This window comes from Saccostrea echinata, unplaced genomic scaffold, assembly GCF_033153115.1.
Source record: "Saccostrea echinata isolate AGI-Se365-2 ecotype Australia unplaced genomic scaffold, CSIRO_AGI_Sech_v1 ptg000002l, whole genome shotgun sequence".
In the NCBI taxonomy this organism is placed as follows: Eukaryota; Metazoa; Mollusca; class Bivalvia; order Ostreida; family Ostreidae; genus Saccostrea; species Saccostrea echinata.
In genome coordinates, this window is record NW_026889751.1 from 4,995,001 (window position 1) to 5,018,568 (window position 23,568).

Below are 23,568 nucleotides of genomic sequence, written 5' to 3' on the forward strand. Positions count from 1 at the left end.
GTGTTCAGATTGAGCATACTCAGAAGGAGGTGTAGGAAGAACTGGGTGTGCAGTGCGGGGTACGGTAGGTACAGCTGCTGGAGGGGTGGGGATGGGAGTATGATATGTTGTATCATAATGAACTGGGTCAGGGGTTCTGAAAAAATTCCAGTACATTTAACAAATAATTAAATGCAAAACATTCTTTGCACTATGGCAATACTTGTTCCAAGTACAAGATAAATCCATACATATAAAATACAGACTGCAAATTACATTGTAATTGTTTATTCTGCATGCATGCAATTGCTGTCTAATAACACGAATGGTACTAATATTCTGGATGTTATGATATAATATATTGTGTTAGGTGCCTAAAAACTATTCATTTACCCTTGCTCTGTCAATGTGGACAGTGGGGGGTCATAGTGATAATTTGAGGAAGTCGGAAAGTCAGGAGAATATCGTACATTCTTTTTGGGTGGTGGGTATTTGACTCTAAAACTGAAATAATATTTAATGGACTTTTATTTTCCTTCAGAATCATTTGTTAAGATTAAGTATAGAATTTGACATCTTAAAATCTTCCGTTACCTTGGATAATGATCAAAAGAATCATCTGTGCTGTTAGGGAATGTTTTAAATTGAACCTTGCGAAAACTGAAAGGCAATCAATCATAATGTTTTTATACAGTGTACTTTAGAAGTTTAAAGAATTGCTGCTATCAAAATACTTGTACTTTTCAGTCTATTACTATTCATGCATCTGAGTGCAAGTGTACCTTGACCTCAAGGGAACAGGGGGAGAGGGGTGTCTTTGGAGGGGAGAATTTGGGGTGGGGTTATACCATTCTGCTGATCGATTCTTGGGGGAACTGAAAACATGGAAATATTTAAAACTTTGCGAAAATATGCATGCAGAACAAAACAAAACTCTTTGATGGATCTCATTATTCAGTATGGATCTTTTACTCACCAATTCTCTGAATATTTTTATTAAGAAAACAACAAATATTTGTAATATTAATTAGCCTTGCCATTGCATCCACCATTACCTGGACTGTCTGGACTCAGGGGGAGAAAATCTTGCTGGTGGGGGTGAGGTAGGAGGGAGAGGTTTGTGCAGAGAGCCAGGAACGTGACTATGAAAGCTGGAAAATCAGGTCAGTATAGACAAAAAGGAAAAGCTATAATACAAGTGCTGTTAAAAACAGAGAAAATATACAAAGTTCTAACTGTAAAAAAAGTGCTTATGATAAAAAAAGTAGCTAGATTTATATCCCATAAAAATGTAGTGCTCGTTTGTTCAAATGTTAGTACCCGGTACATGTGTGATAAAAATAAAAACTTATTCATCAAGTGTTGTCACTTGTGGGGAAAATGACACAAACATATTAGGAAAATTTTAATTAACTTATAAAAATACATTCCACAATGGTTTCACAGAAGGAAGTTATTTCAAAGAGATTTTAGAATTACTAGTACATTAACATCAGAGAGACATACTGCATAATACTTTATTCTTGTATACCTCTCTTTGTGATGGCCTTGCAAATATCTATGTCAAAGAATTTCAAAATAAGTTTTCTCAACTTTCTTATTTCTAAGCATAAAAGAGATAATGTTTACAATACAGTGTATGAATGCTGTAATAAGAAATAACAAATCAATATGGCATTTCTATACATTATTTATTTTTCAGTGTCAAAAAAGAAGTCACCTAATATCGAACTTTCACAGCTATTATAATGCCCCTCCTAAATCATTGCCTACCTTTTAGAATTATTAACATAGTGGGTAAATGTATCTAATAGGAAAACAACACCTAACAAACTAAGAGAAAGAGGGAAAAAGGCGGGTATTACCTTCCTAGCCCTGTAGATGCAGTGGGAGGGGCACGAGGTGAGAAAGGTTTCAGCGGGGAAATCTGAAAACAATAACTCATCACATCAATCTATTCTTCGCTACAAAGTCAAACAAATGGTGCTAAGCTATAAAGAAAAAAGTTAATAAGTGATTTATGGTTAAGTTGGGCTGCATATAAACAAAGCAATTTGAAAATGGTTAAAGCTACGGTAAAAATCTCTAATCAAAACAGAGCCGCTATAGACATGGGTAAGACTTACTGCGGGAGGCCGGTACTGATTGTAGTTGGCTGCAGAGATATTGACCAGTGACTGGACCTCCATGTCCCTCATGTTGACCACTCGGTAGTATAGCTCAGCATCCTGGAACTGTGAGGACAGAAAACACATTGTTCTCAGTAATTTGAACCAACATAAATTGAATTTACAAATAATGCAATTGTAGAGGGGTTTTTTTGTATTCAGGTAAAGAGAAATGGATAAAATTACCTCCAATAAAAATGGTAAATGAATTTAAGAAAACAAAAAATTCCTTAAAAAAATGAAATGATGAGGTCAGCAGGGGGTAGTGTACAAACCTTATCTATGTTTTGTAGTTGACTAGGGTGAAGATAAGGTTTAATGGGAACATTTCTGAAGGGAATGCGGAATTTTCCGGCAAGAAGCTGCCCTTTACTGTCAAAGAGAGGAAGCTTAGTCCACGCTCTCGTAATGAGACTGTGTTTGTCATAATCAGATCCGGGTCCCCCGGATGTTTGTAGCTCCACCACAATTCCAAGGTCTGGATCTGCTGGACACCTTCAATAATTAACAAAGGTTAAACTCAGAATAAATCAAGTCACTCACATGGTGCAGTGGTTAGAGCATCTGCTCTAGAGTTGTGGAGTGAGGAGTTGATCCTTAGGTCGCGGGTTCGAATCCCACTGTGGGATGTGGAGACCGGTCCTTTGGATGAGACCATATAAACCGGGGTCCCGTGTCACAGTAGGTGCTGGCACGAAAAAGATCCCTCACTGCTCAATGACCCTGAGTGCCAGTATAGGTCAAAATTTGTAGCCCTCCATCGGCAAGTGGTGGCGTCTCCATATGAGTGAAAAATTCTCAAGAGGCACGTTAAATAACAAATAAACAAACAATCAAAATGAAATGCATATTTTATCTAGTAATACTAATGAAACTCGAAAACAATTATGGTTCCCTGTCATGCATGACTTACTTTGGCACAGGCTGTCTTGCCCCTATGATTGCGTTAGAATTGTTTGACATGTAGGCTCCTCCTCGGGTTACAGGCTCGGTGTAAACTGTGGGCATCAATGTCGGCTCACCCATTTGTGCCGACACTCCATGTAGGCCCACAATTAATCTACAGGCAGTCACTCGGGGATCCAGATTCAGAACAAGGTCATAGAAAATCACAAAGCCAGCACTAAAAGGAAGAAGGTTGTGCTTAAATATTTGAGCCTAAAATTTTATAAAAGTATAATTTTCTTTTTGAAAAAATTTAAACTCACCTTTTCTACTTTCAGAAAGTTGAATTTTGGCATTTGTTCGTTAGGCAAGAAATTAAATATATGTTTTCTTGAATACATAGTGAAACTTTTTGAAACATTTACCCATTCTTTAATACATAATGATTAACCCAAGACCCTTTAAATACAATCATGATTTTATTTTTACATATTTGCACAATAATGATGATACATGGAAAGACTCATCACAATTAAAACAAACTAATTATGTCTCTCTTTTTCATGATTCTCTGAAGAAGAACAGAACTACAATATTATAAACAACTAAATTTTAAACACAAATTTCAATATGTCTAGTTTCACAAATTCACAATGTTTTATCACAGCCTGTTATATGTCTTTAGATGTAAATGCGTATGGTTGACTTGCGTAGCAGCCATCAGTACACAAAGGGCGAGGATTCTACCATGGTTGGGATGCAGGCACATGAACCACGTAGGTCCTATATATGAGGAAAGGAGAACTAGTTTATAGACTGGTACCCTGATCCACGGAAGTGGCCTCACAAGTCCCATTAAAGAAATTTTAAAGAGATTCAGATTGTTACAGAATAGCAAAACTGATGAACAAGAACACAAGGTTTCAACAAAGAATGTGAAGTTTAAAAGAGATTTAAGTATTCTTTTTCTTAATGGCAAAAGTAAGGCTACTTCAAGCAAATTTATAAAAAGTTCAAGCTTAATAATCTAAATTGGGTGAAATTTAAAACTTTCATCCAAAAAAAAATTAATATATAAAATTTTAATTACCCAAAGAATAACAATTATGTTGCTCATTAAATTAATAATTTTCTTCTAATAGTAAATTTACTTTTTTTGGCACATTTAAAATCAATTGTTAGTAATAAATAATGCTTTAAAAACCATTGTATATTAACACATCTATGAAATTGTCAAGTGCTAAAAGAGTTATGGAAGGGCGACAAATCTCTAGGAATGTAGAAACTACAGAAGAAAATGAAGCTTCATTTGAAATTGTTAAAATTTAAAGCAAACATTAAAATTTAATCCATGCAGTATATTTTGGATAGCTGTACAATATCTAGGTGCAAAAATATTTGCTTTAGTGATTTTGAGTGCAGAACATCATCATGGGGTGTTCACCTTCTATAAGGGTTAGATAACACTAAGTTTGAGCCCCCGAATCTTCATCAAAAGGATTGCCTCGATATTCATCATGTGGTTTGTGGCTTTGTGTTGCTACCCAAGAATGAAAAGCTGTGGGCAATCGTTCCTTATCAAACCGGTTGGGGCTGTAAGGAATTGGTAAATTTATAAAATTTGGTGATCATAAGTTTCTCCTATGGGTTAAACTTGACTTTAGAGATAAAATAAAAGCATGTTCAAAAGGAGTTTACTTTAAATGTTGACCATGCACACAACTTGGATCAGTTCATTTGAAAAGGAAACTCGCATTTTCATGTGATAAGTACCATGCAGCTCTTAGAATGAAGAGATCTAATAATTAAGGTTATTTGCCTATGAGCCCTGTATTTCCTATCCAAATCAGTAGTTGTCAGTTTTTCCAATTTTGTAATTAATTATCTTAGTTCAATAGCAATAATTTCCAATAGTTAGCAAAATTCCACACATCAAAAATTGAGTGTGCATGCATGTGGGGATGGAATGTTGAGAGTTGAGGCAGTTTGTTAAACTTTCAGTTAAATACAGTAGTATTCTACTTTAAAAATATAATTCAAGACTTTCTAACCATTTCAACTAAAAAAAAGGTCAGTACATGTATATAGAAGCACAAAGTGAAGAATAGGCAGGAAAAGTGCTGTTTGAGTGCAGTCGTACTATTGAAGACAGACCTATACATCTTGCAAGAATCAGTCGGGCAGGTCAATGTTTGAGTCTGGGCGGGCCGTGGGTGGCGGTAATCTAGTGCTTATATCACCATTGTAGTAATGCTGGGTGCCAACCCAAGTGTGATGGTTCGTAGGAATATAGCGGTTAGGGCTGTAAAAGCAGGAGTTATTGCTCTTTGTAAACCTTTTTAAAGTTGAATGATTTGTGGTTGCATAATATGTACATTAAAAATATTAAAAGAAACAATAAAAAAAGCAAGTGTTGTAAAACATCCCATTAAACCCATAATCAACCACAGCATTAGCCCAAAGCATTAAACCTTTGTTATTCTCTGTAATTAGCTGAAGGCTAAGATTACTTTGCTGCAGTCATAAGAAGTAAATTTAATTGGCTGAATCCCATCATATTTAACTTTTATTTGAAACTGACTGGGCAGTGAGTATAAGAATAGAATGGTGCTATCTAAAGCAAGCGTTGATTTGGACTATAGATAGATCTGAATTGTTACAGTAGCTGAATTTCCTTTAGATCAATGGGCAAAGGCATGCAGAGGCCATCTCATAGAAATCTGATATAAACAAGGTACATCCATATCTTGATTAAAATCTGTCACTTAATTGTTTTATTTGGGGTATTGTTTTTAGTGTTTTTGATATCAGCAATTTTTACTTTTAGTATCTTTGGGATTCTTGCAAGATAAGAAGGAGCCCTAACAGTGGTCTAAAGAATGCCTCCTAATGTCTACCCTGTATGTACATGTATTTCCAAGTTCTAAGCATGATGGTTTGAATGTTACAGGCATTATGCATATACTTAATTCTTAAAGTTAATCATATCAAATTTGCTTCATATTATAATGATTTTCCAAACAAAATCCAAATTATAATTAAAATGCAAACTTTCAGCATACCTTGCAATACAAATGAGAACAAAGATTTCCTGACAATTTTTAAGGGAATAAAAGTCATTAATTCTTATGAGAGTTATCTCTCTTATTAGAGGGTCAGTGCACCTTAAACTAAACAGCTTCATTAAATTAAAAAAAAAAAAAAGATTCTTTTAGGGAAAATGCAGCACAATGAACCATGCAATAATACTGAAGATTCGATCCATATATTACGTGAAAATTGATTCATGGGCACTAAATCATGAGAACATGAATTTTCAAGTTGTTGATCAAAAGTTTTTTACATTTATTTCAGCAACATTAAAATGAAAGTGAGTAATTTTATTTTGCAGTCAGTGCTCCTCAAGGAACTACATGATAATAAATTCCTCAAGTATACATACATACACATGATTTTATGTAAGCAAGGCACTGAATGTTAGAAGTTGTTTATGGAATTTCAGATTATAAATATAAGCATCACAATTACAAATTAACATTTACTGTTAGAGCTCCTTTACCTTAATGTGAATTTAAATATAAAATATCTATAATTTTACACGATGTAAAAACTGCCTAATATATAACTCTGTGATCTTAATAAAGCATATCTGATAAGGCTAAAATGTTGCCCATTTCACATCCATATAACTCCTCACCCCGTGTGTACTGATTTGCACCCTCATGCCAGAGTGAAGGTGGAATTTAAGCTCTTGGGGGTTTGAATGATCAGGGAGGGGTAGAGGGGGATCCCATCACGAGAACTCCAAACCACACTAGCAAAGAACACCAGGGTATCAATCACATTGTGAACTTTGTGGATTTACATTTTGACCTATAACCTTTAACCTACCCATTTTCACTATGGTAATGGAGACTGGAACATACCAGTTTATAATTTATTGTAACATGTACTGCTTGACTCAGCAGTATGTTTAATTAAGTTTTCAGCATATTTAGCAAAAAAAATTGTTTATTTAAATCATGTATAATTTTTATTATTACATTGTTCCTAAAATAAATTTTCTTTACAGTAACATACATGTTTTAGGCAGCCAACATGGATTTGAATTACAATAAGGTTGCTAAATCTGATCAATTACAAACCTTATATGTATGACGCAAAAGATAGGTAGAACAAAAAATTACTTACTACTGGTCATATGGGGCCATGGGTTCCACTTCTACATAGGGTCTCTGTAATAGCCAGGGTGTATCAGCATTTGTCTGTCAATGTGGGGGTACAATAGGTCATTACAATCTTGGTTCATTTATATGTCCCATACACCTTGACACAGAATTTGCACCATCATATCAAAGCAATTCATCAAACTTGTTAATTTTAAAATCACATGGAAATGCATTCAGATGCATTTAGACAACATGCAACAATCACCAAACACCTAAAACATGAACACCCTGGGATATAATACCAGCTAGTGTTTCATTTAGGAATTTCTAGAAACCAATTTCACATTCTTGGACACCAAGGTGCAAATTTTGTGTAGTGCATACATAGACACCAATCAGTGAGTAACACACATTAGAAATTTATTAAAATATTAAGTGCATTAGAACTAATATGTGACATTACATGTATCATTAGTTATAAGGCAAAGTAAAAATCTAATAACATCTAATAAAATCTAGTGGTCAAATCAAATAATAATATTAGTAGATTTTAAGGTATAAAAGAACCAAGATGCATACTTGGGGAGAAATTCAAAATTGAGCTTCAAAGGTACTCGATAGCTGGCTGCATTTAAGACAAACTTAAAGAAAATGTGGGGACAGGGGAGATAAGCAGTAATTGGTGTGATTTTAACAATTTTAAAATAAATAAATTCAAACAACTTTAAGCCTTTCAATAATTTTAACACTTTTATATTATACCGGGTATTTAATTTTTCACTAAGATATTGTTAAAACATTTTCAAATATATGCATGAGGGAATAATGATATATTTGTTACTCACAGGGGGAGGGGGAAGAATTTGGGGCCGCGTGATCTCTACAGGTGGACGATTCTTAAGGAGATTGATTTCGTTCTGAAGCTCGTACATTTTCCTTAATTGGTCCTCTCTAAGCTGTCGAAGCTGTCGCTCTAGTTCCTCTGAAAAATAAAAATCAATTAACATATTAGAAATTCTTGGTTGAATTGAAACAAAATTAGACATGTAAACCAATGCCTTAAGAGTTGTTTTATATGACATAAAATAAATAATTTTAATAAAATATCTCTTTATTTTAGAAATAACATAAAGTTACAACAGCCTTTCAGAAAATTGGACAAGCAGAAAAAGGGCATCAGACATTATTCCGCAGAGGGCACAACCTTAACTTAGTTTGTTTTCTATTGTAGAGTATAAACTGGCAAAATTATTGGTTCCTTAGCCCTGGATAAGGAAATTCATGCTTTTTAAAGTAATCTCAATAAGAGTGTTTCAATTTTAAGCACATACATTGCTCAGTTTTGCTGCCTGATGTTTTATGATGCACTAATATGCAATTCTGATGTATTGTGTTCTTTGTGATACAACTTAAGTTTTGAGCAATGTGCAAGTATAATATGAATTGAGATAAAAATTTCTGATCAACGGAATTGCTTTCCATGCTCTTATTTGTATTTTTAAACTCAGCATGTATTATGTGTTCTGCATGATTGTGGATCCAAAGACATAACTCTTACTGATCGAGCTAGCTAGCTTGTCAAAACTTGCTCAGAATTCAAATTCAATCTGGGACTTTTCAAATAAAAGAAAACATGCATGAAAACTTGTGTCAATATATTTTCTTTACATTATTTAAATTCAGATGAAGACATTAATTGTTATTGACAACATTTAAACTGGTCCCCTGCAGTTCTTTTTTTAGGATGAGCATTCACCCTCCCCTTGAAGTGTGTGGTGTTCCGCATGATTACAGTTGTTTATTCAGTGAGTTTAGAGTCATTGCACTCTAGTGAATTCTTATTCAAAGATTCGTAATCATTACTTTTTGACTCGTCTTGCTGGAACACAAAAACTACCAGTAAATATTTAAAATATTTCAGCTTAAGTAAGCAGACAATTGGATGGAGAATAAACAATAAAAAGCTTGAAAAAAAAGTTTTATTTAAACAAAATAAATATGTAACAAAAATAAATTCTAACAAATAGAATGAAAAAAAAAATTAAATATAAATTATAATGTGGTAACATTCCTCTAATATTAATTAAAGCTTGAGTAAAAGCTGTCTACATTCGAGTATTTGATATAAAGAGAAAATATTCAGATATGGAGCTACCAGTGCACTTTCATTATGGATGCTCATGGATCTCACCTCCCTGGAAAATTTGGCAACATCAAGCAAATCTTTCATTACTTTGTATTAAAACAATTCAATTAATTTTTGCAACATCTCTTTTTCTAAATCTCATAATGTTAAAAGTGGACCTCTCATAAAATGTGATGTTCTGTTTATATTGGTTGGCTTTTATTGTAGTAACAGTTAGTGAACATGTCTAATTATGTAAAATTTCTACTCAAATCAATTCTAAGTAAGGATTCAAGTACTTCTTGTATAAATGTGTTAAACTTATATTTTTTTTTCAGACACTACGTGGAAGGGCCATTCAAAGTAAATTTTACTTGTCAAATATTAATTTTGTTTCAGGCAACAAGTGAAAATTTTTGAAACATTACCCCCAAAGAGATGACAATATGAAAGAAAATTCTTTTTTCAGAGCACTGGCCAAACTCCAAAATTTAATGGCCCCATGCCAGCAGGCCATGTACATATTTTCCCTTTAGGCTAGACATATACCGGTAGATCCCAAATTTGAAAAAAAAATGATGCTAGTGTATTGCGTACCAGTATGGGATCTCACTTGATTAGCAGTTTTGAATCTTTAACGTTAGAAAACTGATTTAGCCTTTGTTATTGCAGTGAGACACTTCTAGCTCTGAATCTGCATGGATTAAATTTATTGGATGCGCTTACTCATTATCAGCATCTACTTCTACATTCAAATATATCAAGATATTTTACAATTTTCTATTAAATGATACAATCATTTGAGTGTAGTCAAAATGCATCACTTCTGTTGTATTTCTAAATAATCCATAATGCATCAAATATGGATACTTTATAAAGTAATCATCCAATATTCAAACTATGTCACACTTTTTGTTTCACCTCCTAAATCCTCACTGATATTCATACTTTAGCTTTCTCTTTGATTTTTTCCTGTTTATAAGTCACTGTTGAGATAATATTTTGTGTCTGTGGATTCATCTCCTCTCTCTGTTGTAGAGATATTGTTTCATATTTACGATCAGCAGGAACATTATACATTGTCCTTGTATTGTATGTTGTCACGTTTCTATCCCGCCCTGGCAATGAAAGTCCTTTGGAATCTTTGGTTTGTCTGAACAGTTCATAAAGGTCATTTTCTGACAGACCCTTTTGCATGTGGAACTTCTGACGTCTTCTAGGCTCAATGGCACCATCTAAGATTTCTGTTCGAACCGACTTGTGGCTCCCACTTTGATTTCGTGGTCTTGGATTATACAGCGACATTGTTTCATTGTGTGGATAATGATGACCATATTTTCTGTCATATGCCCTTGTAAAATTGGGATTTAATTCCAATTGTGAGAGATCTGTAGATTTGGAGAATGATGGCTTTGAAGTTCGTTCCATCCACCGTGGTTGGGGCCTTTGTTGATCTTTTCTAACTGTCTCCAAACTATCATTAATCCCTCGCAAATCAAGAGGAGGTACATATGGTTTTGCATGTGTGGAATACGTCGTTGGTTTACTGGATAATTGCAGCTTCTTATTCATGTATGTCCTCTTAGCTTCTCTATCATCTTTGGGGTAAGTACGTGGCGAATTCTTATGAAACATTGCATTTCCTGCTGTTTCATATTTTTGAACAAATTGTTCTAGTTTATCATGCTCACGATGGCCAGCATCATGCTGATTAAAGGAATGGTAACGTTTAAGATTCCTACCTTCTCGCTCAGTTTTCTTCCTTTCACGTGCTAATATGTTCTGTTCTTGTAAAAGCATCAGCTCCCTATGAAGTCGTTCATTCTCTAACTCCAATTGAGTAATCTGACCTGTGTCTTTTTTCTCTGTTAAAAGAAAAAAAAAAAACAATGCATTAAATTCAACAATCCAAAATGACAAATGTAATATTCAATATATGCAAACAAACCATTAAATGGAGTCTTTCACAGTTATAATTTAGCAAGAGATGTTAGGATACCTCGGTGTCGATTGTCATATCCAGCTCTTTTCATCTGATCCTCTATATTCTGCGCCTCGGCTTGCATTTGTGCCATCTGTTGGAGAATATCGGGATCGTTACCACCGTTCTGTAGGTATGCCTGTCGTATGGCACTAGTAAATAAAAACAATGCAATCTCAATTTGTTTCTTTTTACTTATCTGCACAGAGTTAACACCTGTCAAGTTATTGGCACAATAACATGGTTGACTGATATTACTTACACACTTCAGTGAAGGAACTGCAATAGAATACGCAGGTCTATTAAAACCTTTAATGTTTTGTATTTGTAAGATATGTTATGGAACAAAAAAAACTGATTGAATTGATATCTATTGATCAATCTCCATTTTCTCTTCAAGTGAAATCACCATAGTTACTTTTATGGAAGTGCAAAAGGTGGATAAGATATAATTCATCCATTAAAGTTAAGTGGATTACTCTGTCCTTATTAAAAGATTCTAAAATTTATTGATCTTCACTCTTGATTTCTTCTCTATAGAATGACATGAATTTTGAATGCTAGCAAATACACCACATCTATTCTATTTCTACAATGACAATAATCATAGCGTAATTCAAACATGCTTAAGTTCTAAATATCATTTCAATACTAGTAGTTAGAAATGAATAATTCAATAGGATCTTTTCTGTTCCCCCCCAAAAAATTGTGAAATTTAATGATTCTCATACTGTTTTCAACATCTTTTGATCAAAAAGCAACAAGAATTATGTTCAATTTTGAAATCTGTAAATAGATTTGTATTATTTGGTACCTTATCTCTGCTACCATAGAGTTGCCATAGTAAATGGGATAAACGTAAGACTTCCGTCCAGTTTCTGGTTGTGGGGGAGGTGGAGGAGGGGGGAGGGGGTGTCCTTTATCCACCTCTCTAAAGAAAAAGAAATTTCTGTTTTATTTCAAAGAAAAAAATGTTTAAATTGCATAAAAAATAATAAAAACATATTTTTTACAAAAAAATATCTTGTAACTATATTGTACATATCTTTGAGAAAAAAAAATTAACACAGATATTATTGTACATACATGATATATCTCTTTAGTGCATTTTTCATAGTTATTAAAGTTTACTTAGAATGATAAAAAATCTTTATAGTAAGTTTATTCTTACGAATTTAATATATTTAACTTTTCCAAGTTGAGACTGGAAACAAACATGGCATATTAAAATGAACAAAATAATAGATATAATTTAAAAAAAAAAAAAGTGAAATAGTACAGTTCCAAAATAACATTAAAAAAATAATGCATCTCAACAAAAACTTTTTCCTGAAAATAATACTAAACCACATGACAACAGAACAACAACAACAAAAAAATACCCTAAAGAGTTCACATCTTTGTTAATTCTACCGACCAAAGCATGCAGTTGTTGATAGAGCTTATACTTTTGGTCTAGATCATTTCTATTTGAAGCTTTGTCTCCCTGGTCTAGAGTGGTGTCAATCTCATTCAGTGAGTGTCTCGAGATACTGGAACTGTTTGCGAGTGTCGAGATCTTACTGAGCTGAGTTTCGGCATCCTTATGGTCAGCTGTTTGCTGAGGTGACTCACTGAGAATTTTCTCCTCTAAGGCTTCAATCAGATGATTTGTATAGTCTATATTCTCCCTCAGCAAGTCTACCTTTCTGTCAGGTATTTGTGACTTATAATTTTTTTTGACTTATTTGTCACTTTTTGTGGAATTTATAATTAATCTATTATGGTGGTTCATTTCAACACATCAACTAAAGGTGTGCATAACTAAAAACATTTTGTCTACAATAGATTTCTACTGAATATGATGACAATAGTTAATTATTACCTGAATTCCTTACCTTTATCAAATTTAAATACTGATTTTTCAGTGATATAGTATATCAACATTTGACAAATATAAAATTCAACAAAATACATGTACAAACGTATCTAATCATTATGTTGTATGGTTTCTTAAACATAAACTCAATATACTGGTAGTTTTTATTGGGTTAACCCTTGCCTTTTTCCCCAACATTAACATGTATTTGTACAAAATAGTTCTAATCTTATAAAAGATCCGTTTTGAAAAAAGATAAGAAATTTTAGACAGCGTTTTATTAAGATGAGAGCTTGTCGTTACATGACTTCAAAGCAGACAAACTCTGAAATCATGATGCTCTAGGACTCATTAACTCTAAAACACTGAATCTCAAAAGTAAAATGCATTACTTTGAACTGAGATACTAATTATCTCATATTGCAGATCTATATCACACTGTATAACATAAAGGACTTAGTTTTCACTTACATGATGTTGACCCTTTGGTGGTTGATATCATACAACTGTCGTTTGAGGTCCTCTAGAGCCCTCTGATTTCGTTCCTCCTGTGCCCTCAGCTCAGCCAACAATTGTGCCGAGTCCTCCCCACCAGTGGGGCGGCCCTTATTTCCCAATTCTGAAAGCCTCCTCTGTATGTCTGTAAAATAAAATTAACAGCCACACTTTATACACTATTCAATACCTTGTGAAAAGATGCACGGCAATGTGCACCATTACCACTGTATATCATTTAGGTACAATAATCAGCTAGAGAGAGAGAGAGAGAGAGAGACACCTACCCTCCTAATGCTTTATCAAAGCTGTAGAGAGAGGGGAAGAGGGAAAGAGTTATGCCTACCCTCCTTTTGCTTTATCAAAGATGTGGAGAGAGAGAGAGCACTATACGTACCCTCCTTTTGTTTCTCCAGATCCCTATTCCGGAGCTGTAGATATTCCATCTGTCTCCCATGATTTTCTGCCAGCTGTTTCAGCTGGGCTTCCTGGTTTGGATTATATCTTTGATATTCCTATTTCAAGAAGGAAATAAATTGTCAAGTCTGTTTCAATTTTTTGTTTCTCTGAAACTGCTTATGTACAATATACTCTGTTTTTTCTTTCATTTTCTTTTCCTTAATGAAACAATTTAGACTCTTTGGCAAATCGTTTTCTTTACAAAACCTTCATCTAAATTAATTGATTAAAAAATGAATAATTAAAATCAGCAAATTGCAAAATGAAATCTTCTCAAACTCAATTAGATATGTATTGTAAACTTGGGAATTTTTTTGGCTGAATTTAATACCAACAAATGAGAATAAAAGTATTGATTTTCACAACAAAAAATGTTATTTTGTTCCTAACTTGGGCCTAATTTAAATTAAATTTCAAAAACAAATGAAATTTTATCTTTTGTTTTACTTATCTCTAGACAACCTCTTGAAACCAATTTAAATAAATAATTCTCTGTTATACCCCACCTAGAGCTAGAAATTAATCATGGCCATTCCCTGTCTCATCAAAAACTAAAAGCATGATTCTTTTATAAGCAGAGTTAAATCCTCTTGTTATTGCATATCCCAGTATTAAAAGTTATTAAGTTATTCTCCTAGTGATCTAAGCAGAAACAACCAGTTAAGGAATTTTCAATTTACAAAACAAACAATTTTGATGCCTTTTCTTATTGGGGCTATCAGTGATTGTGTTTAAATACACAGTTAAGGACTATCGATTGTACCCAGGTTGGCAAACACCCCCACGCTGCAGTTCGGTACAAATTTCAAGTACAAGGAGACTTTAGTCAGATTAGAATTGCCCTCCAAAAAATTTTCCTATTGATCTTTTAATATTGTTTAAGTATAATTTGACAGCACATTGTATATTAATAGTAAAAACATGTACTTAAACATGAATTCTGTGGAGAGCCACAGGTTACAAAGCCCAAGAAGAAAAATGGTTTGATCAGTGTTTGCTTTGTATTCTTTTAGGTAACTGAGGTTCTGTTTCTGAGCAGATTTCAATTTTCTTAAAATGAAATTTACATTAATCAGTTAGAGTAAAAGATTCTTAATGTATTTTTCTTTATTCAGGGCATTATTGATTAAGAAAAATAAAGAAAAAGTTTGAGGAACAGAATATTGGTGAGAGAACAACTCGATCCTTTCCATTATCCAGTAAAAGCAAGGTTGAGATTAAAGAAGACTAGTGCATAGAATTTGAAAGATCAAAGGTTAAAATGTCTGAAGAGTTTTCTTTTTTCACAGACAGATAAATATATAAAATATTATGAAATGAAGTCATGAAACCAAACATATCTGGTTAATAAATACAGGAGGTCAAAAACCATCTGATTATACAATTTAGCTTAATTAATTCAAACAAAACATGAACATTGATTCATCAATAATTTACATTCACTAACTGCAAACATAGTAAGAGCTAGGTTCACTTTATTTTTTGTAAAAATGGCCCTGTATATATACCAATTTATTAACTAACACCTTATGTTCCATTTTAAACATCAAGATAAAGTAGAGACTTAGTGCTTTCATTTCCTATTAAAACTTTTCTCCTTAAAGTCCAGGTCTTGGAAAACAAGCTTTATGGAATTGCAATGTTTTTGAATTTTAAGGAAAACAGGTATATTTAAGTACATGTACTCTCAGAGAAGAAAAATAATATGAGCACACCCTCTGATCTAAAAAATAAAACAAATGTTTTGTAATCCTCAGAAATGGTTCTATCAGTAAATAATTGAATATTTTAGATCAGAGATTGCATTCTATATTAAATATCGAAAAATAGCTTTTAAAATTGGCTGTTTTTGTAGAATTGTTCTGGATATGAGGAAAATGACGCATTTCATGACATCATAATGCATTGACTAGCCAGAAAATTACGTCATTTTTCAAATTGGTAGATTCACAATCGCCAAAAGTCTAAATAAAATTTAATGCATTGTCAACTAAAACTAGGCAGTTTCAGTTTTTCAGAAATTCAAAGGGCCAAAAAGGCCCTAAGTAAACCTTGTTCTTTATGCTTGCATTTATGATTTTTTTGACTGGAATAGAATTTATAGGCTTGCTATTTCAAAAGAGCTTACATTTCATCATTGTACAGAGAAAATAATACATAAAGAATTATTTTTGTCAAATATTTCATCTTGGATTATAAGTTATCATGATTAACACCAAGCATAAATTTCTTTGTTTCCAGTACAATTAATGAAGTTCCTTGTAATGATTTGTGATTTCTATACCAGTTAAGCAAAGTCTACATGATCTGTAATTGTAGCAACCTTCAACAAAGAACATTAAAATCAGCTTCAAACTAGAACAATGTTACAAAGACCAGTACCTCATACTTGCATGTACACTATCTTCCTGCAGTGCAAATCCAGACAAATATATCATTTCATATCTATACAAAATTATCTTAAAATAAATATATTAAAAAATTTATGTAATTTGTTTTGTGTTCAATGGATACAAAAACACAAAACATAAAAATAAATAGAGAACTTGTAAATTGGGTCCGTTGGATTGAATATTAAAATGGCTTATATTCAAGATATCACAGCAAAAACATCCATAAAAAGCTTTTAATCATCAATACATGTATAGTAAATGGATGAAGGGTCTAAGGAGGTTTCTTACATCGTCTGGGAAATGTATACTCATGCTTGAGTTGGACATGGGTGAATAGTTATCGAGGCGAGTATCCCTCCCCCGTGGGGAGACGGCCTTTCTAAGATCAAGCTGTAACTTCTGTATCTGCTCTCTTTCTCTCAACATCTCATACTGCAACAAAAGAAAGGATGATTAATGAAAAAAATCTGACTAGAGATGCAGTTATAAAGATTTGACAGTTGAACACACATACAGCTTTGTCTTGATTGTAACTCCAACAAAGTAACTCGATCAAAATTCTCTTTCTCTCCTTCTCTCTTTGCTACTAAATATTTACCTGCAGCTGCAGTTGCTGCACATCCATGTCTTTGGATAGAGGAAGCCTGCTCTGACTTCTGTAAGATGGACCATAACCTTGGCAGCCATTTCTGTCTTCTAATGTATCCAAGAGAATCCTTTCCTCTAAGTTAAGAATATCTCGACTTTTTTCCCGTTCGGCTTTTAATGCTTGGAGGTGGTGTACCTTTTCAAAGTTTAGGACAGTTGCCTTTAAATGGCTCTCCCAGCCAAGTACTTTTTTTTTTATCAAATTACAAAGCACATACTTTACAATTATATCTTTGCTCCCAATTACAATATTTTACAATTTATTAGAATAAGTTGAAATGAATTTACTCAATATCCTTTGAATATTGAAATTACAAAATTAAATTGATCATTGTATTTATTTTTAAGGGTCATTCAAATATTTTCAGTCAGTTTTTAAACATAAAATATACAATTGACTATATTTAGTCAGAAGGTTAGCTTAACCAAAATTTGCAGGTTTTTTTCCTCCTACAAGTAATGTATCTTTAATTCTTTTCTCAGAGCCCAAAATAGCTTTGTTTACTATTTAATAAAGCCAAATGTACCCCCCCCCCCTCAAAAAAAAGTAAAGGGAAAAAAAAGCAAACACAGTATTCACACAAACCATTGAACACATAAAATACTGAATAACCCTTTATCATAGAGATAAATACACACATAGAATATAAAAAATAAAATACAAGGTGCATTCGCCAAAGTTTTATTGCAGAATCTAAATGTACATGCATATCATTTCATCAAAAGGATTTGCACACTGGGTTACTGCAAACCCATGCAAAGCATATCTGGTTTGCACTGCAGGGTTTTAGTTTACAAGCTAGGATTCAGCTACATTAGTTCTACAGTTAACACTCTCTACATACAGCCATAACCTCAGAGTGAACATTGACAACATTTACACAACATGCCAATACAACTTTGAATTGTCATTCAGCTAGAATGTTGTCTCACCTTTGCCGCTAGTTTCTCCCCTCCAGACAATGGCTGCAAATATTTTGTCATCGAGATCATTTTGAAATACCGTAACATTGAAACAAACTGCATGTTTTAATTGTTTTCCCCCTCAATTAAAGTCATTTTGTACCAAGTTTACCAATTTACGTTAATCTGACAAAATTGCCTGTGTTCACTTCTAATTACAGTGAATGTATTAATGCACCTAAATTTATCTTTTGAGGTACATGCTGTATAGCAGGAATTTTTAGCAGGGTGCTAACTTTGGCTTGTTTCAGCAGTTTTGAAGAAGACTGCTAAATTTTAACTGATAAATTTGCACCCTTGCATATCAGTACTGTATACAAGCAAAATAACTTTTGATTAGTCTGTTGCTTAACAATATATCTTTCATCTGGTATTGGTTTTTACTCGAACTCTTGCCTAAATCAGTATTCAAATGTATAAACGTACTGAAAACTCATCTAGAAAATGAATTTTCCCTCTTTTGTAATGTCACGGAACTCTGTCAGACCGCCATATTTATTGTATACCTTTTATCAAGCAAAATGCCAAATTTTACAACTGCTAAAGAAATCCACTATACATTAATATACATGTACATATAAATCAATGCTAGAATAAGTTATTTTCAATAAACATCTTTCCTTAACTCACAATGGCAAGAGAAAGAGGTATTATATGTATATGTAAGAAAAAAGTTGTTACTTTGTAGACGGTAATGCTTGGCACAATGAATCTGATCTTTCAATGAATCTGTAATTGGTTACATGACATTTTCTATCATTAAAAATATAAATTTAATAGTTTCAAAAATGAATTCATCATTAATAATCCATATATGTCAGTATAACTCTTCTACTTTTGTAGCAGCAAAACCTTGCACTTGTGACATGATCAGGTGAACTGACTATTCTCAGAGTCTGGGTTAAGATAACATATGACTTTGCATTTACTCTGGAAATCTTAATCCTAGTCTCAGAAAAAAAAGACTACACTATAGTATCTAACTCATTCAGGCTATATTCTATTCTTGTAAATCATTGTTTGGAATTTATTACAGGGAAATTAGGACTTTTTGTGGAAATTTTTGATATCTCTCCATAAAAACCATTTCCCTTTTCCAAAAAGAACTCTCAGACTGGTACATTTTACGCATTTCAAACTTTGAGAGCAATATGTTGCCTTTAGGAATTCAGTTAAAAAAAATCTTCTGAAGACTACTCACCCTCTCCTCAGGGGTATAGGGTCTGGGGGGAGGATCATCAGCTGACCATAGTCCTTTCCGTAGTCGTAAACTGTCAGGATCCCCAACAGAACCTCCCACACAAAACTTCTGCTTGTGTTTCTGAAGTAAATTCAATGATCCAAAAGTCATATGGCAGTCATGGCATTTGTAGCTGCCATCTGCCATCTTTTTCACTGTAGTGTTTCCTTTATTAATCAACTAAATGTTAAGTAATCCACTGGCATCTTCTTAGTTTGTCATAGTCTCACATCTGAAACATAAAGAAATTGTGACAACTATTAAAAGTCTAATCAGGTAGCAACGACAAAACAAAAATCTCCATTAAATGGCTTTCACATCCTAGCGACCTTTTAAGTCTGACTTTCTTCAAACCTTTAGATGCTTCTTACCTGGGATAGTTATGAAAATGGCAGTTAAAGGTATATGCCTCCTAATAACCAACAAAAAAATCAATAAGGTCAAAGAGTTCTATCATTCTTTCTTAAACAAATTTGAGTAAACTTTAACCAAACATTTCCTTCCAATTAAAAGTAAAAGATACGAAATGAAATTAAGAATGTCTTGTGTATTAAAATTAATGTTCACATTTATATCACAATTTTTCTTTATCAATTTCTTTTTAAATCTACTTGCATCATCAAAGAAATTTATTAAAGGTATGATACGGTATAAATATTGAACTAACTTTCTTATTATACAGGTATATCAAAAACTATTGGAAACTTGGAATTCAGTTTACCTTGTTCTATGATGACAAGATCTTTCAAATATAGTTTCAGGATGACTTCTTATGAGAGAAAAAAAAATGAATAGGGAAAAGAATCTTCTATATAGCACAGGTTTAAAGTTCTAAGAGGGACATTTATGTATGTGTGTGCCAGGCGTCTCCCATGGAAATCATTCCTGTCACACACAGAAATAAAATGCTCTGTTCACACACACAAAGAACCTTAAAAATCAATCAAATCTGTATTCTTCACAGAAATAAAAAGGTCTTTATTCATAAGTCTTATGCTGAGGTGCCAAAGACATTTCTTTTCTCTGTACTTCACACTATTGAATAACATGTTTAATTTTATTGAATTTGTTCAGATATACGTAAATAAACTGTTTAATAATACAGCTGAAAGGAAATCACAGAATATTTCTACATGGAGCCATCTGAAAATCAAATTATACCTCTGCATGTTTGAATATGTTTTTAAAAATTTGGCTCGTATTTTGGACTGCCAAATGAGTTATCGAGATTTATGTATATATTACACCCTCTCTGTGAAATTATGTTAACAATTTACAACTATCAGTCAGTTGCAAAAAAAGATGAAAAGTTTTTACAGATATTTGAAGCTTTAATAAATGTTAAAATAACGTTTAGTGACAACATAAATGATTTGCGTAATAATATCTAGTAGCAACAAGATGTGTTTGTGAAACACTGATGCCCCTATATGGCAACTCATGGCCAAGGTGAAAGTTTCTCAAATGCAAGTAAAAATCCAAGGTCAAAAGATCAAAAATGTTGGTAACCAAAGAGAAGTCTTGTCACAATGAATAAAACTGTAAAAAAGAAAGCCCTTGCAGTAGCCATTCAGAAAATATGGCCTGTTTTTCAAAAGTAGGTCAAAGTTCAAGGTCATGAAGTGAACAAATACTGGTTCTTCATACAAAAATGTCTTGCACAAGAAATACATCTTTAAAATGAAAAAAAGACCTAGTGTTAAGCAATCAAATGTTATGGCCAAGGTTTAAGTTATCGAAAGTAGGTCAAACTATAAGGTCAAAATTGCTTGGAACAAAGTAAAGTGACATAGGGAATATCGGTATACATGTAAAATTTAAAGGCCATAGCTTAAACCATTCAAAACTTATGACCAAGGTTAATGTTTTTCAAAAGTAAGTCAAACTCCAAGATCAAAGGATCAAAAATATTTTCTCCCAAAGTGAAGGTCTCTCATAATGAATATGCATGTGAAGTAGCACTAACCATTCAAAAGCTATAGCCAAGGTTTGGTTAAATGTGCAAAAGCGGGTCAAACTCCAAGGTCAAAGGTCAAATGCATTGGTACCCAAAGAAAGACTTTGTTACAAGGAATATACTTCACGAAGTGAAAATACTGGTACTTCATATGAAAAGGTCTTGCTCAAGAAATGCATCTGTAAAATAAAAAAAAGGTTATGGCCAAGGTTAAAGTTTTTGAAGTAGGTCAAGCTCCAAGGTCAAGATCAAAAATTAGAAATTATTAGTATCCAAAAAAGTTCTTGCCTCAAAGAAAACACTTGTGAAAAATTTCAGCCCTAATACCAACCACTCAAAAGTTATGGATAAGGTTTAAGTTTTTTTCAAAAGTATGCCCCCCCCCCCCCCCCCCCCCCCATGAAACACAAAAATTTTTGGCATGAATTTGTGAAACAACAATCCATATTACCCGTAAGAAGGAATTTTTGTTTCATGGGGGGGGGGATGTTTTACAAGTTTTACCAAAATTATAGAGTTATCTCTCTTTGTTTTCACAAATAAGTAATATTTCATGAAAATTTATATAAATATCTAAATAAATATAAAAAGTCATTCAAATATGTTAACTTTTCAAAATTGACTTGGAGTTAGGCGGGAGAACAATACTATCGTTCGCAGTTCTTTCAAAATTTGGTAAAAACACCCCTCGATCCTTATTACAACTTTATATACTCTATTTGCCTCCTAGATGCCCAGGAGCAGAGAAGAAGATATTCAAGGAAATAATCCATTTTCACTATAGATTCAACATAGCCCCACCCAAATACCAAAGCCTCTGACCCAGGGCCTGATATAATCACAATTTTGGAAGAGACACTCAGCTTGCTCATCATAACCATGCACCTAGTGTATTTCCTTAATAACATGGGCAAAGAAGAAGAGTTTAAAAAAAAATGCACTTTCACTATATAATCAACAGAGCCCCCCTCTTGCAAACCCCCAGCCATGGGACCACGAATTTCACAATTTTGAAAGAGACACCCTTGATCATCATAACCATGCACCTAGTTTATCTTCTTTGTATACAGGGACAGAGAAGAAGATTTTCAAAGAATTTATGCATTTTCTCTATATGATCAATAGAGCCCCGTCCTAACACCAGAACACCTGACCCAGAGACCAAGATATTCGCAATTTTGGAAGAGGCACCCTTGCTCATCATAACTATATAATTGGTTTATCTGCAAAATACCTAGGAGCAGAGAAAAAGATTTTCAAAGAAATATTGCACTTTCACTATATATTCAATAGACCCTCTCAGGACCCCACAACCTAATGCCACAAATTTCACAATTTTGGAAGAGGCATCCTTGATCATCATAACCATGCACTTAGTTTATCTTCTTTCTTATACAGGGCGAGAGGAGATTTTTAAAGAATTGATGCATTTGCACTATATGATCAATAGAGATCCACCTTACACCAGAACACCTGACCCAGGGGCCTATATATTCATAATTTTGGAAAAGGCACCCTTGCTCATCATAGCTGTTTTCTTGGTTTATCTGTTAAATACTTAGGAGCAGAGATGATTTTCTAAGAAATAATGCATTTTCACTATATAATCAATAGAGCCCCCCCTCCCCACCTCAAAACCCCTCATCCTGGGGCCACAAATTTTCACAATTTTGGAAAAGGCACCCTTGATCAACATAACCATGCACCTAGTTTATCTTTTTTATATACAGGGGGAGAGAAGAGGATTTTTAAGGAATTTATGCATTTTCTCTACATGATCAATAGAGCCCCACCCTAACATCAGAACCCCTGACCCTGGGGCCAAGATATTCACAATTTCAAAAGGGGCCTTCTTGCTCATCATAACTATGTACTTGGTTTATCTGCTAAATACCTAAGAGCAGAGATGAATATTTTCTTAGAAATAATGCACTTTCACTATATAATCAATAGAACCCCACTCTCCCACAAAACCCCTCAGCCTGGGGCCACAAATTTCACAATTTCGGAAGAGGCACAGTTGATCATAATAACCATGTACCTAGTTTATCTTTTTTACATACAGGGGGAGAGAAGAAGATTTTTAAAGAATTTATGCATTTTCACTATATGGTCAATAATAGCCCCACCCTAACATCAGAACCCCTGACCCAGGGGGCAAGAAATTTACAATTTTAGAAAAGGCACCCCTCCTTATCATAACTATATACTAAGTTCATTGGCTTAATACCCAGGAGCAGAGGAGATT

General features: G+C 33.4%; 1 protein-coding gene across 2 annotated transcripts in view; it reads right to left on the bottom strand.

Moving 5' to 3' along the window:
* LOC133205832 (uncharacterized) overlaps window positions 1–20,109 on the bottom strand; it is a 30,645-nt gene extending 10,536 nt beyond the window's left edge. The window contains exons 1-16 of one of the 2 annotated variants that reach the window (XM_061341722.1): window positions 20,085–20,109; window positions 19,735–19,775; window positions 19,325–19,595; window positions 18,094–18,126; window positions 14,058–14,175; window positions 13,637–13,805; window positions 12,122–12,238; window positions 11,326–11,459; window positions 11,069–11,191; window positions 8,047–8,183; window positions 7,224–7,297; window positions 3,061–3,270; window positions 2,423–2,642; window positions 2,106–2,213; window positions 1,845–1,906; window positions 1,035–1,130 (exon numbers count right to left, since the gene is read on the bottom strand). In XM_061341722.1, coding sequence (XP_061197706.1) covers window positions 1,035–1,130; window positions 1,845–1,906; window positions 2,106–2,213; window positions 2,423–2,642; window positions 3,061–3,270; window positions 7,224–7,297; window positions 8,047–8,183; window positions 11,069–11,191; window positions 11,326–11,459; window positions 12,122–12,238; window positions 13,637–13,805; window positions 14,058–14,175; window positions 18,094–18,126; window positions 19,325–19,510 — 1,787 coding nt within the window. In that variant the 5' untranslated portion in view covers window positions 19,511–19,595; window positions 19,735–19,775; window positions 20,085–20,109. The remainder of the gene's footprint in view (window positions 1–1,034; window positions 1,131–1,844; window positions 1,907–2,105; window positions 2,214–2,422; window positions 2,643–3,060; window positions 3,271–7,223; window positions 7,298–8,046; window positions 8,184–11,068; window positions 11,192–11,325; window positions 11,460–12,121; window positions 12,239–13,636; window positions 13,806–14,057; window positions 14,176–18,093; window positions 18,127–19,324; window positions 19,596–19,734; window positions 19,776–20,084) is intronic. The other variant, XM_061341729.1, reaches the window with a different exon arrangement.
* Window positions 20,110–23,568: the final 3,459 nt, after the last annotated feature.